A 15,798-nucleotide genomic window follows, 5' to 3' on the forward strand; every position below is an offset into this window, starting at 1 on the left:
TGACATTTATTACACGTCTATACGACTACGTCTGTTTTTGTTACAATACGCTCATGGCATGAGCGAAAACCCAAAATAACACCGATTGCTACGTCACGGAATTTTGTGTTTATATTTGGCCTCAGCCCAGTTTAGCATGTGTTTCCATCATGTCTTTCTTTTCCCGCAATATTTTGCGCGCGAACCACTTGGCTATGCTACCCTTTAGAACTGCTAATCATCTGCTTATTGAAAGTCATAAATACATACGATCATGTGACAATGCTAGTGTAGACATGTTTTCCCTCGCGTCACACATAACGTTATTCGCTCATATGTTCCGCATGGACATGTTTTCATTGTATGACCTATGACATACGTTGTCAGGCGATATGATTGGATAACTGTTTCACTCGCTGTCAGTCAAAGCGGGGTGCCTTTCTTTGATTGGACAATGAAAAGTAGGCGGATTTACAGATTCTAAAAACGCACTATCTCGCGCCAAATATTCGTGGTGGCTCGAATTGATTTCGCACAAAAATTATTTTACCAGGGAGGTGACAAGACAAATCAAGTCCCTGCACTTTAGGATATTTCATCAGGAGAAGCAGGGACAAGCAATAATTTGGAAGGGATCTACACTCAGGGATTATCTTAGTCCACGGCTGTCCACTAATACATATGACTGTTTAGTTCGAGGTCGTGCACAGGCAAGTGAGATATTTCACTGCAAAAACAAAGGTGTGTTGATGATTCAAGTTTAGATTTACTTACTGTTGTTAATTGCTTAAACATAACAAAAATGTGTTATTAATGCCGTCATACCACCCTGTCCTTTCAATCGTTTAGACCGAGTAATCATTATGTTTAGATGTTGCTGATGTCACAACTGTCAACGGTACAAAACCATGTTCTAGATCGTAAAGAGGGGTGTATTTATTTCAAATACAATATTAAAAACTATCACTCGATATGTCACATTTGCAATGATACCTATTTGTGATAAGTTACTTATTATGATTAAATAATTTAATTGACATATGTACAAAAATAGCCACAATTCATATTGCACCAGTTGGCTCGCGACCGGTATTGACATGTTCAAACATCGTATGACCTATTTCTAGTAAGTTCAGGACTGTTCTATCAATTTATTGTCATTTCAATGCATATGCAAGCTATTCCAGTCGAATTTTTTACCTTTTGCAGTCATTTATAACTATTTTGAAATAATTTTTACTCCAAATTGTAAGCTGGCACACCCCCGCCATTTTACATATCCACGTTCCGGGCCGATAGGGCCCGTTGTGGGTTACTATCACGCGCCAATTTCGAACGTGCAGAAATCGTACAGACGAGCCAAAATAACGCGGAGTCTGGGCGCTCAAACCGGTGTCGTATGGAGTTTTACTCGGTAAGTTAGGTTAAACTATGTTATGTAGCTGGATACTAAGTGTCTGGGTAGGTCTAATCTCCATGTAAACCTTCGGAAGTCTGAAACGGTTGTCGATTTCAGGATTTATTTACAGTTAGGCAAGGACGCCGGTAATTGGGACAATGTTTTGATCTCTGATTTCTCTTGGTCTCACATTTCTTTGTGCATTAGATATTATCACGGTTTGCCAAATCAATTTTTCTGCCTCCAGATGTTTTATATCACTCATTAGTATCTGTTCCGTTAGCTTTATTTAGGTGGTAAAATTATTTCGAATAATTTTACCCTTGAATTTTAGCGGGAGAATGGGCGCGCCAGGCAGTTGTCAACATGAGCTTGATCACTTCACCACCTGTTGACAACCTGCTTTGTTCAAAGTTTCTTTTATTAATTTCAAGTTACAGTCCGATCAAAATGTAGTCTACAAAGCAAATGACTGGCAGAGATTGCATAATTAGATTTATGACCTTAGTCCTTGTGTAGAAGTCCCTCACTATTATTAATCACTGATTTCACAGTCTGTTGCACTTGCCATGGCATATGTTTCTTTCACACTCCAGATGTAAGATCAGTCTGAATTTTTTTGATAATTATTATTAGAGATTAATATCACATGGAAACAATGAATCCTTGGGACATATCTTATTGACAATGATTTTGTTATTGCTAGAGATTGAATCTGGAGAATTGCATGGATTATAATTAAATTAACATCGTAATTTCAGTATCTGTTCAACATGTTTGTTGTAGAAGCTAAAGGAAATAGTTCCATAACATCACTGATTTTAAACTAAAAATTTAGCAAGGGTCACTTCAGCTTGTTATAAACTGTGTGGGAGTCTGTCTATTCATTTATTTAGGAAACTTCACAAACCAGATTATTTTGAGAGCTAAATCCATAAAGCTCACGTTGATTTCATTAAAGGTCTAATGAGTTCTTACTTAAGGCACATACTTCATAACAGACTTTTCATTAACTTTACAGTTCATTCAAACATGTCATGTAATATGAATGTTTAGTAAACTTGATACAAGTGAGGAAATATTTGTATTAAGACAATGAAATCCAGCATTGTATATTTCTGTTGCAGAAATGGCAGGCTTAACAAAACAGTTGCTGTCCGCAAAACTAAGGGCATCAATAACAGAAGATGAAAGTGATGAAGATATGGCATCTGACATGATGCCTTTCAGTCAGAAATCACACGGCAGTGATGTCAAGTATTGTGATCACAATAAGGGCAGGCCATCCGCCATTAACAAAGAAAATGAAAACAGTCCAAAGAGAGTGGCTTCCCCAAGATCAAAAATTCGCATTCCACTAGAAGATACTGACGTTACTGTGGACAATGCCATGGAAAATATTGACATAGATCAAAACAATAACAGTCAGCCTGTCACACCTACCAAGCCCAAAGAAGAGGCTGAGGCTCCCTTGACCCCAACAGCAAATCTAAAGATGCTGTTTAGTGCTGTTAGTCCTGAGATTAGAAAAATGCAGAGTAAATTGAAAGAAGAGGAAAATGCTCAACATTTAGCAGAAGAATCGAATCAAGATGCAAATGACTTTGACAATGAAATATTATGTTCGTCTCAAGAAAGTGACTCAGGCAAACCCACAACTGGGTCCAGAAAAGAAAAATCTCTTGGACTTCTGTGTCAAAAGTAAGATTACCTGCAGTGTATCTTATTGATAAATGTATGAACATATTTCACTGTGACATTCTTGTTTCCTAGTGTTTATACTGACTCTCTATTGTACAAGGAAGCCTTTTATTTGTGGATTCAAATTATTATTTATGATTGGAATGTTGTGATGAATTATCCACTTTTGAAAAATGTTTAAAAGTTGTAATAATCTTTTAAAAATATATCATGTGAATCAACCAGACTGAAGTAATGCCCCACCGAGGTTCAGACTTGACATCTTAGCAAATACTAAATCAGGTTAGAAGGAGTCCAACTAGCTCATTGATCTAAGACAGGCATTTTGAAATGAGATATTTAGCAAAAACTGCCAATTCTAGCTGCTTCTTCACCTGCCTTTTAACACTGATGTTTAACAATCAACAACACTGAAACAATGCTTTCTGATTTTTCAGGTTTCTGCAGAAGTATCCAGAATACCCTGATCCTTCACAGAACCTGGAAATCTGCCTGGATGAAGTTGCCAAAGAACTCAGTAAGTACTGTCTGCACAAATAAAAATATAGATGGCCGAAGACAAAGCATTTTCCTTTTATATTCTTTAGTTAGCAATCCAAACGTGTTGAGTATACATAGTGGTGAAACATGATGATTGAATAATCTAATACTTTCAAGGAATGGGATTAATTAGACAATCACATCACATGAGGGACATCTTATTTTTATGTGTGTCTGTTTGTAGGTTCCTACAGCCTGCATGGAATAGATCCCCCTCCATATCCTATTTTGATAAATACTTGTATAACGCCCAAATATCCTTAACTTTACTTTTGAACTTTCAATCAGTAACATGTCAACTGCACATGTATTTCAGGTGTTGAGAGAAGGAGAATCTATGACATCGTAAATGTTCTGGAGAGCGTTGAAATTGTCAGCAGAGTGGCTAAGAACAGATATGCATGGCATGGAAAGACAAACCTTGTCACAACGCTTGCAAAACTTAGGGTAGGTATTGTGTTTTCATTCTGAAATGGTTAAAGTTGTTCAAATAATATATATCTTTACACATGTATGTCAGCATAAGGTTTAGACAGTGACAGGTCTTTTATTTTTAGCATGATAAAGTCACAGCCATTATCATAGTTATGTTCATTGTTCATGTTTTTAGGCTCTGGCTGAGACTGAAGGTTTTGCTGAACAGATGGATAAACTGAAGGAACTTGAACTAAACCGGGAACTTCAAGATGGGGAAACTTGTACAGTGAAGTTACCAGTTGAAATTGGCGACAAAGGTATGTTAGAGTTATTATCAGTTTAAATATCATGGGTTACTATTAGTTTTATATGATTAAAAGATCTGATAAATATCCATTGAATTACAAGGTTTTGCCAGAAATCATGTTTTTGTCATACAATGTGTGTACAAATTTAAATAAATTACAAATATAAATAAAGTTAATCTTTTCAATCAACTTTATTTGGATGTGTGCAGTGCAAAACTTTCTGATGATCCAACTGATCTTGGTTTTGCTTTTCACTTCATTAGAACACAAAGAAAAGCCCAAAGATTAGTTCAGCATGGATATGGCTGGATCTGTTCCTGGCGAGTGTGTTAAATCTGTAGCGTCATATATCATGCTTGTTTCAGCAGTCCGGAAAGACAAATCCCTTGGCATCATGAGTCAGAAGTTTCTCATGCTGTTCCTCGTCTCTAAACCAAAGACCGTCAACCTGGATCTCTCAGCTAAAATACTCATTGGTGATCCCCTCATTGACAGGACAGAGAGTGCCAAATTCAAAAGTAAGACATCTGGGATTGTTCATCAAAAGAGTGTTTTAATATTTTGCGTTCATTCTGGGACTGTTATATTTTGGATCATTCCTTGTCTTTACCTATAAACTGTCCTTACCAGTAGTCTGTTAGGCCACAGTCAGTTAATTATTAGATTCAGTGAATATTAAATCATTGTATTACACAGATAAATAAAAAACAAACAGCTGAAAGCAGACGGATTGCTACATATGCAAACGGAACTATATGCTCTCATGATTTATTGCTATCTCTGCTTGTCCACTAGTCTTAAAAAGAATGTTTATCATATCAGAACTTCTGTGTAAACAGTAAATTGTAAATACATCACTTTGTATTAACAGGAAAGGAATTTATACTAATCCTGCAGGGTGAAATTATTGCACCCTTAATCTCCAGTATTGGTAACATTTACAAAATTGTCAATACCAGCTTTCTTCGCTTCTGTCAAGATTATGTGTGAGTAAATTGTTTGTACAATACATTTCTTTATTCATTGTTTTTTGTTTCCAGCTAAGATCCGACGTCTGTATGACATTGCCAATATCCTCACTAGTCTTGACCTTATTCGTAAGGTCCATGTCACAGAGATCAGAGGTCGTAAACCAGCATTCAAATACATCGGCCCTGATGTTGATAACGTCAATGATGTTGGCTGTAAGTACCTGATTGTATAGTATTTAGAAATTTCAGTTACATGTACCCGTATACAATAGGCACTTTTACATAGTAATGAGTTCATCAGTTTCTACTAATGTATGAACAGTGTGTCCCAGTCACATGTTTTCATCAAAATCATGTTTTTCCCCAAAAGTAATCAATCTGTTATTTTCAGACTGTTGCACTGATGGCTGTCATCGTCCCAGTTCTCGTCACTCTATGCTTGATTGTGTTAAAAATGCCAATGGTAAATACACATCAAATATTTTATTCATTACAATATGTCTGAGTTAGTAATGCTTATGAATTAAGTTGTTTTGCCAGACACTAGAATTCTGAAAGATGAACCAACTGCTTTCAACCTTCATGTAAGGGATCAGTTTTGAAATCCACCCATGCTGTACTGTGCAAAAAAAAAAATTCTTGATGGAAGGATTTGAATTTTTTTGATAAACACAAAATCAATAATTCTTGCATTTTTATGTTTTCGGCATAACATATTTTCTTATTTTAACTACTTTCTGTTTTGCAGTTGCCAACCTTGTAAATATGTACAGACCCATTCATCCATGTGTTCCTATGCAGAATCCATCTGTGGTTGCAACTTTAGCAGGTAAGAAATATCAAATATCTGCAGTAGACAGGACACTTGCTTGATGGCCTGTAGCTTGTCACATTCCACAGCAGTTTGTGAACTTAGGTGGGATAGGTGCATGTACGTTTGATCTCATATATTCAGCATAGGAAATACTGCAATTGAATTCTGACATTTACAAAGCATCTATTTTATCTTTTATCTTTATTTCTACACAAAAATTGTATTTTACACTTCCTTTGATCATTTCCTGAAGTGTCTTGGCATGTTTTTTGCAAAGAAAGACAAAAGTATCCACCAGTATCATGTGAAGTACTACAATTTTAGCAGAATGCTGCAGATGGTTTGTTCCGTTAGTTAAAGGTGTGACCCATTGGTGGAAACTGCTAATGTCAGACAACCATACACCAAAGCAATGCTATTTGTTATTGCAAAAACTTGATGTCAGCAGGTATACCTTAGTGAATGTTATTACATAGATTTGGATTTGTATCACTTAATCTATACTCTCATTTCATTGTTTAAACAAAATATAATGATTCATTATGTTTAGTACGTCACAAACAAATTAAGCCCTAATTTTCTGCAGAATATTGTGTTGCAAATATCAGGGTGAAAGAAACCAGAAAATGTACTTACATTTATGTAAATGGTATGGATAATAAGGTGTAATATTTCAAATAAGGAAACTGAAATTTTAAATCAAGTATGTAAGATGTGTGATTGTAACAAAACTGATAAGCTATATGCTGTATTAAGAAATACATACTTAGCAAGTTAAAAGGGTGGCTGTCAGTTGTGCTATTTTTATTTTGTGTACATCAGATGGGAATCTTCGTATCAATATTTACTGTTTAGGACATTTTTTCAGAAAGCTGTTCTACTTTTACCAGTGTGAGAATCATTGCATCATGTGTGTTATTTTTTTTTTTTCCTCAGAAGCTAAAACGAAAGTCAGCAAACTGAAGCAAGAGGCTGACAATGCTCCTCGTCGCTTTTCTCGCCATGCATCTTTCGAACAAATCTGCCAAGTTGCTGAGAAGGAAAGATCCAAGTTATATGGATGTTCTTCTGAACCCTCTAGTCCTGTAAAAAAACTCAACTTTGATGGTATGTATTTTGTGAGGCTGAGAAATAGTTCTGTCAATGATTCAAAGAGATATTTTATGTGTACAAGCATGCTTCCTGATTAATATGCATTTCCTGTTTTGAGCACAAATACATACTCTGTAAGAGCATCATAGAACCAATTTTTAGTCAAGCAGTTGGAATGAGGGGGTTTTTTTTCGTTGTTTTGTTGTTGTTTTTTTTGTTTTGTTTTGTTTTTTTTGGTTTGTTTTTTTTGGTTTTTTTTAGTCAAGGGGAAATAATCCATGTGGAGGACCATTATATTCTGATGTTATTTGGGGTTGGAGAGAGAGAAATCAAAAGAGGTCTATTCATTATTCATTTGTTTATTCACAGAAATTACTTTTACCTCTCTCCTGTTTCCATTGCATACAAATATTTGGTGATGCAGCATGTATTACAGGTGAGTTTATCAGTATGTTAATGGGCTTTGTTTCCTGTTTTCAGAAACATTGGAAGATCCATTGCCAAATCCTGAGTTGAAAAAGATTCAGAGCATGCCAATAACAGTGAAGAAACCATTGCTTATCATGAAAGATGGACAGCTGACCATTGTCCAAGATTCTTCAGAAAAGAATAAATCCAGTCCAGGAACTCCCCTTACACCACAAACAATAAGCCTAGCCAAAAGTTCTGGCAAGGCTAATGCTTTCATATTCAGGACAAAACCCTTGAATCCATCTGAGAATATGAAACAGCCAACAATGATTCCACTGACACGGGATCAGATTGACGCTGTGTTACGTTCTCTCAAAGTTCCAGTGCCCATTGAGAAGGATACTTCTAGTCTTAAAGATGCTTCTACTCAATCTTCTCCTAATACACCATCAACAGATAAATCTCCTCAGATGACAGTCTTAGAGCAAAGGTCATCATCTCCAGACTGCACCCTTGCAGCCATGAATGAAACAACTCCTCAAGCTCTGGCTCAACCTGATCGCCGCGGCGTCAAGCGGACATATGTAGCTGTAAGGAATGTTAATACTGTTGATAAAAGAATTCGTTTAGCCATTCCAACTCCACCATCAACAGAGGAAGAGTCAGGAGCAAGTTCATCAGACAGTTTCTCCCACACACCTGATGGGGAAGTGGATGCCATTAATCAAAGATGTGCCAAACGCAAGGTTGCAGCAGATAGGAGGGCGCTTCATCTTGCTCCTGAATTCCGCAACTCACCTCCCATGTGCAATGTTCAAAGGAAACCAACTCCAGATACCTTCAAACGCATCACAGCATCAGAACTGGAACTGGCAGCTCCTTTAGCTGATGATGAGGATTCTCCATGTGGAAAGCTATCCCCAAGAGAAAACAGTAAATGTCACATACCTGCTCAGACCGTTTTACCTACAATGCAGCGTGTAACAATCCAACTTCCCAATCAGCAACCAGTGTCTGTGTTTCATGTCCCAGTAAATGGTCAGGACAAAATGGCAAAAGTCTCCCCCAAATCCTTGCCACAATCCCCTCCTCTTCAAGGTTTTACTCCAACCCAGCCATTGCAGATTGTTGGGGGAATACCAGTAACGCCCAATGGTCAGCCAATGGGTTTCATGGTACCAGTGACCTTCAGCCCACCCTTGACCCCATCTAGTCCTACAATGTTCACCATGCCCACCCCACATGCTCAACATAATATGACCTTTACCTCTGTACATGTTATGCAACCTCAGGTCAAGGCCACATCAGCTTCCATTCCATCACCAGCAATATCTTCACCATTACAAACATTCTCACCAGTTCAATCTCCACAAGTTCGTATGATCATACCCCCGGAACAACCAATAACCACCTCAGCAGGCACTGCTTTAATCCACAAAGACGGATCAGTATTTACCCCAATAGCATTTGCACAGGACACTAAAACTGCAGTACGAAAATTGTCCCTGTCTGATCTGTGCTAGAAAATTAGTGAAATTGTGAATGAAATCGTACTAATTTGAAATATTTCCTTCTTGGAAATTGTATTGATGGAATAGTATTTATCCCCATAGTATTTTAGACAGTGAAAGTGCAAGCTGTAGTTTTAGTTTTGGCATGGAAGATGCTTTGATATTAATATGGTGCAGATATAGATGCATTTATTTTTAGATGAAATGTAGTTTAGTAAATTATTCCAGTTATTTAATCAAATTCTGATCATTTAGTCGCTAGATTGTACTGTGATAAATCAGTGGACACATACATCATTTGAACTTAGGTGCACAGCAAGAAATGTCAGTGTGTTAACAGTTGTATGACAGACAGTGTTTGTAGTTTTCCAACATTACAAATTGGTGTTTTACATATCAATCTGCATTGTTGAGTTGACACAGCTTACTTTTATCAGTTTGCAAGTATTGAATTTTCTTTTACTCCAAATAACAGTATTCCAAAGTCATATATTTTTTTACATGAATTCATACTTCAGTTTTGTTTTGTTTTGGTTGTTTTGGGTTTTTTGTTTTTGTTATTTTTTTTGTGTGTTTTTCTTATTTTTTTTTTAATCATTAGTTTATTTTAGTTCCTGTTCCACAGCCATGTCATTACTTCAGTTAAGGTACATTTGACGTTGATCATTTACATGTGATTATTGCATTGTTAATCAATACACCCACCTTGTTAACAGAATGAATGGTGTCAAATGGTTGTTTGGGAAACCAGTATGCGTGTGTTTACAGTTGTTTTGTTGCCAGACTTACTGTTACTTTGGTACTGTTATTTGATCTCATGTACATTACCAAGCCATTCCGCTGTTAGTAAATAGCTGAGAATCTGCTTCCATGTGTGCAAACAGACAATTATGGTAGAGGTCAAGAAAAACATTTAGTATTTGTAATATGTAATGAATTGAAAATTTCTTTTCCTAATTATAGACACTAAATATAGCCTGCAATGCATTTTTAGTAATAGAAACATTTTGAATGAACTGACAAGGGCAACTGCATAATTTGTGTAGGGGTTTTGAAACAACTGCGGTTTGGTTTTGGGTTGTTGGGGTTTTTTTATTATTGTTATTATCAGGTATTAGAGGCAGCTGATTCTTAAATTTGTTTGACATATTGATTTAGTTAACCACCAAAAGGCAGCATTTTTTTTTTTCTTCTTCTTTTTATATTAGCGTGTGAAAACAGCATATCAGAATTTTCATCATCTCAACAAGAGCTCACACATCATGCTTTAGTGCAAAGTGGTAATTAGAAAAGAATTGTGATTTTCATCACAAATAACTCTGGTCTATCAAGAGACAAGATTTCCCTTACAAAAATGTAGACTTAACAAAAGAACTATTTATTATTGTTTTATTTATGTATTTATATTTTAAGATTAATATTTTTCTAAGGCTGGCACAAAGAAAATTTGGGTAATTTAATTTGAACCACAAACTCTTTTCTTCATTATATTTGTTCATTATTCCAGGCCTTGTGCCTGCCCCCAAGCAAGTCAGTGTTATGTTATGCTAGTCGTGCCAGATTATAATATATTGATGAAATATTTTCATGTCAATTTCATATTTATGTTCATTGCAATGCCTTTACCTAAGGCAAATGTGGCTCGCTCAATGTGTCAATTTCATGCACAACAATACTCTTCACTGTGACATTGTCATAATAGTACATTGTGTACTGTTGTTACCAATTGTTAAATTTTATTTTTCTCCATTGTGTGCCACATTGAACTTGGTTGTAATGAGAGTTTGTTGTGTATAGAGTCAATTGTATATATTCTGCAAGACAGATTGTATAATAAAATACAAGTAATCAAATATGGAAAATGTGCTTTTGTCATTTATACAACAGAATATGAAACACACCATAAAACCTGGCTCTTAAATTATTCATGATTGATCACCATAATCTACTACAGTGCACTCTGTCTAGTTCGGACCAGCTTGGGACCGACTGAAAAAGTCTGATTTAGACAGCAGTCGGAGATGGACAGAAATGTCTTATATAGATATCTGAAGGTTTGCACCGTATGTTCAGTCCAGTTTATACAACAATCCAAGAAAGACAGAGTCCGAGTTGGACAGAGTGCACTGGAAATGTGTTATCACTAACTCATTCCTTGAACAACACTTAACAGTGAAACTCAGTTGTCACCAGTCCCTTGTCAATCATTTCAGTGTATTTGTTTTCTAGTGTCAGCTTGTTTTATTGTCTTTTTATTTACTTGGAACCTATCTTTTAATTGTTCCAGAGGAGTAGATATATTAGAAACTGGATTTTCATTAGTTTGACTATTGCTTCAGACAATAGCTGGAGTGTTTGAATCTTTAAGGTAGTGAAGACTGAAAGTTTATGGATAACAGCCTTGTAACTACTTTTCTGGTTCTGCACTTGCAAGATTATTAAAATTACTTCCAAATAACTACCTAAGACTATCAAGATAGTTTTAATTCTGATATTCTTAATATTGAAGTAATATTGAGTCAATACAGATTCTTTTTCGTAAAATTTTCGAAAACCAGCTTGTGATACTTGGTAATATTTGGAGGGGAAGGATTCAGTGGCATTTTAATCTGGGGACCCTATCAAACTTTAGGACTGTAAGAAGGACTTTATTGGTAAAGACTTTTTAAGATGCATGTCAACACCATATTCTAGAATGTTAATGTCATGTATAAGATTATGAAACAAAATACTAATTTCAATAGCTGATATAACTATAGAATAAATGCATGTTATTCTACAATTTTAAAAGAGACTGAACGAATTAATTTAAAATGGTATACGCAAGTCTTCCATTAGTGAACTCTACTGCATATATTTGGTCCATATGTGTTGTGATTTCAGTTAGGGTTTTAAAAATACGAGACCAGTTTACCAATCTCTTCACATCTGAAGTCCAGCAACTCTTTCTATTGATTTACGTAAACTACTAGTAACTACGCATACAAGCTGACCACGAAAAACATGGTTCAATACATCATGGTATTGTCGCACCCGTCTCGTGCAGAGTGGCACGTGGTACTCGTGACGTAACACCAGACGACAGCCGCTCATTTTAACTACATGGACTGTGTGATATCATCTATGACATGCCGACCACGTGCGGGACAACGGGACGAACTGGCCAGTCATCATATATTGGCAGTTAACAAAGGTTACGACCGCCAGAGGCTATCGGTTTACTCAAAGTCAACCTTGGGGGTACAGACTGAATGCGAGGTCTTCTCTGTAATCGTACTAATTGAACATCACTGATGATGGAGTCAGGGAGGGGGTAGTGTTGGTGATGGAATTGCGCTATTGTATGGAAAGACAGCTGGGCTGTAACCTACGGAATGAACTCTGTTATTCCTGCGTGGACTTGTAAATCGGATTTACTTGAGAGTTTTACCACCTGTTTGAAAATGTGGGAATAAAGCTTAGAAGGGGTTTTAGGATTTGCAGTATTGTTTTGTCATTATGTAAGGTTAAACGGACGAACAAGAAGCTGTTTTGAAGTGCCTTTAAACATTGGTGTAGTGGCGGAGCAGTTGTGCGATTCAGATTTACAAAAGGGTTGCGTAATCACGAATTGTTTCATAGACGAAATTGCACTTTGGTAATCCGCTGATCCACGAATTGTTTGAGTTTTATTTTTCGGTGATTAAAGTTTTAGTGTTAAGAGCGTCACGGGACTGTGGCATAACCCAAAATTCAGATACACTTGTCACTAAAACATATACTAGTATATGTCACTGTGTGTGACACTCACTTCCTTCATTGTTGTACATGGCGTATCAACTCGTATCTAATGTCCAAGTATGACGCCCTATATATATATATATATATATATATATATATATATATATATATATATATATATATATATATATATATATATTTCACGTAAGCGTTAATTTCATATGGTGTTCTCACATTAGCGTGAAATCCCAACAAGAGCTTACGTTCAAGCAGACATGAAGCGACTTCACGTTAACACACCCTCCTGAAAGGTCAGTTAAAAACCGGTTGTTTAGTTCCGGGAACATTTGGTTTTGTGGAATCAGGGGAATACTTCATTACAAATCGAAACACTGAAAGCCAAGTTTTAAAAAATGTTTCAGGGAGCGTTGTTTCAAGCATGAAATTTGTTAAGGGACCAATTTGTTGTGTTGCTTTTTGCACTAACAGACAGTTCACTTTTTAACACTCATTTTCAAAGTGGCCATAAATTCCCAGAGTGGTCACAGGTTTTACTGGCGACAGTATTGTTGGGGACACATACGGCCGGTTACTCTTGGTCATTCCCACGGCGTGGGTCCACTTTAACTACTTCTGGAAAGCTGGCGACCTTGCTATACAAGCAGAAAGAAACCAAGGTTATAACTCCACAATGGCGTTCTGTACTGAGCTGACGCTGTGCCTGACAAAAGGCAAATACTAAACCCAGTACTGCAAACAGATACTTGAAACAGCTCCTTTATTGTGTATAGGTGACCGAAATTAATGGGAAAAGTTAAAGTTCCCCAAACTTGTGTGGGGACTTTTGTTGATATGTGTAGCAATTACAGAATAAATATAGAGATGTTGGTGAATGGAATCCGTATGGATCAGTTAATGAATAAAAGTCCACATTAAGTTTTGCGTTTTATTTATTCGTTTTGGACCATAAAATAACGTCAAAAATAGTTTGAGAAAAACGCGGTGCCTTTGTTAGTTGGTCTATAACATGAGTAGAATGAGTATCTCGAATCCTTGTATGTCGACTTACAACATGCTTTGAACACGGAGTCTAGTGGTTGAAGTGTTCGCTCGTCACGCCGAGGACCTGGGCTTGATTCCCCACATGGGTACAAGGTGTCTGGTGTCCTCCGCCATACTCCTGAAATATTAGTTAGAGCTAAGTAAAACTAACCTCACTCACTCCGAATATGTGCGTGTGAAGAAATACCATTACTGGAACTGAGTGACAAAAAAGGTTCGAACAGTAAAACAATTTGGACTTTGGAAATTCTAAGCATGCCAATACTACTCGCCGGTCAATATTTAAACGCTTGTATGACTATGACTGCAATCTGTGGCCATTTTACCGCCAGGAGACTGACCGACACTTAATGCGAGAGCCTATTGTTGGTGTGTCCCTTCGGTTGTGATCCTCGTGCACTGGAGCAGATTACACCCCGTTCTATGCGCGTCTATCACTAATCCTAGTTGAAGGGGTGAATGGAGGCGGGACCCTTACTGCTGGAACGAACGAAATTCAGGAGCAACCAATGGGTATTATATCTTTAATCGGGATTAAAGTTGTAATCTGCATGTCTTTACAAAATTGAATTATTTCGACCTTGAGGTGGTTGATCTCATACCATGAACAATGGATACTATAGAATACGTATTGAATACCAGCATTCAGGATTCTTCACTGTGATGGAATAATGATCCACTTGAGTGAATATGTATAATTGGATAATGATGCCACTGAAAAAGTCACGAAATTGTGTATTTTTTGCAAAGTCAGAATAATATCGACCATTTCTACCTAAATACCTTGACGGTTCGTGAAGATCCAGGGTAGGACAGGTCTTCAGCAACCCATACTTGCCATAACAGGCAACTATGCTTGTCGTCAGAGGCGCCTAACGGGATCGGGAGGCCAGGCTCGTGGTCTTGGTTGACACGTGTCATCGGTTCCATTTGCGCAGATCGAAGCCCATTGTGTGAATTGTCTGGTCTAGCTTCGAATATTTACAGATTGCCGCCATATAACTGGAATATTGCGGATTACGACGTAAAACTAAACTCCCTCATTACCTTGACATCATGTCAACCTGGATCAAAATGGAGAGATTCTAAGACATTGTCCATTTTCACGCTTCCTTCCATTGCAGACCTAAAATGCATACTCGAACTGATCAGTGGATAGTGAATGGTCCTGTTTCTGGATAACCTGATTAAATACTTTAGTGTGTCGGTGTTTGGGTTAACTTTTTACATTTATGCTCTGTGATTTCTGTGGTGACTAAAAAGTTTTCCATAAGCATGACACTATACGCTCTTTCTCAATGTGTCTAACTTTATGAACTGTAACTAGTCTTAAAATACGTAGTACATTTCAAGTTCGCGTGTTCTTGACTTTAAAGTTCAGTCTTCATCGTCAAAATAGTACGTGCTCGCAAGTCCAGTAGGGGTTACATAGATGGCATCGACCCACTCTTGTTTGGTGAATGTGCACATTTTATATCATGCTTAATAGTTCCCACTATAGGTATATACGCAACATGCTCTCATATCTGGGTTACAAAATAACAAGCACAGCTTCTTTGTTTGTTATTCTGAATTCAGCGATGATAATAGGAAAGTTTTACAACACAAAAATGAGCATAGAACCGATTACAACATATGTTATATTTGGGATTACACTTTATCGGTAGAGTACAGATTCTTGTTCCTTTGTTGGTTGAGTTCCACTTGGTACCAGCACCCTCAGTCATGCACCTAATCGCCACCACAAGAAGCCAGCTACCTCAGCCTTCCACACTTTCATATACTGAGAAATTGTAGTGATAAATACAACACGTTACATTAGAATACTTTCTAAATGGCACTGAGTTTTCAAAACCGATTACAATACTAGTAA

The 15,798-nt window shown here is 36.9% G+C and overlaps 1 protein-coding gene across 1 annotated transcript; it reads left to right on the plus strand.

Moving 5' to 3' along the window:
- The first annotated feature begins 492 nt into the window (after window positions 1-492).
- LOC137287435 (transcription factor E2F8-like) lies at window positions 493-10,996 on the plus strand. The gene is made up of 11 exons (XM_067819705.1): window positions 493-720; window positions 2,506-3,079; window positions 3,517-3,596; window positions 3,936-4,066; window positions 4,230-4,353; window positions 4,710-4,862; window positions 5,385-5,528; window positions 5,707-5,778; window positions 6,064-6,144; window positions 7,066-7,236; window positions 7,702-10,996. Exons 2-11 carry the CDS (start codon window positions 2,508-2,510, stop codon window positions 9,153-9,155), a joined length of 2,982 nt encoding a protein of 993 aa, XP_067675806.1. The 5' UTR covers window positions 493-720; window positions 2,506-2,507; the 3' UTR covers window positions 9,156-10,996.
- Window positions 10,997-15,798: the final 4,802 nt, after the last annotated feature.

Source organism: Haliotis asinina, chromosome 6 (assembly GCF_037392515.1).
Source record: "Haliotis asinina isolate JCU_RB_2024 chromosome 6, JCU_Hal_asi_v2, whole genome shotgun sequence".
NCBI lineage: Eukaryota > Metazoa > Mollusca > Gastropoda > Lepetellida > Haliotidae > Haliotis > Haliotis asinina.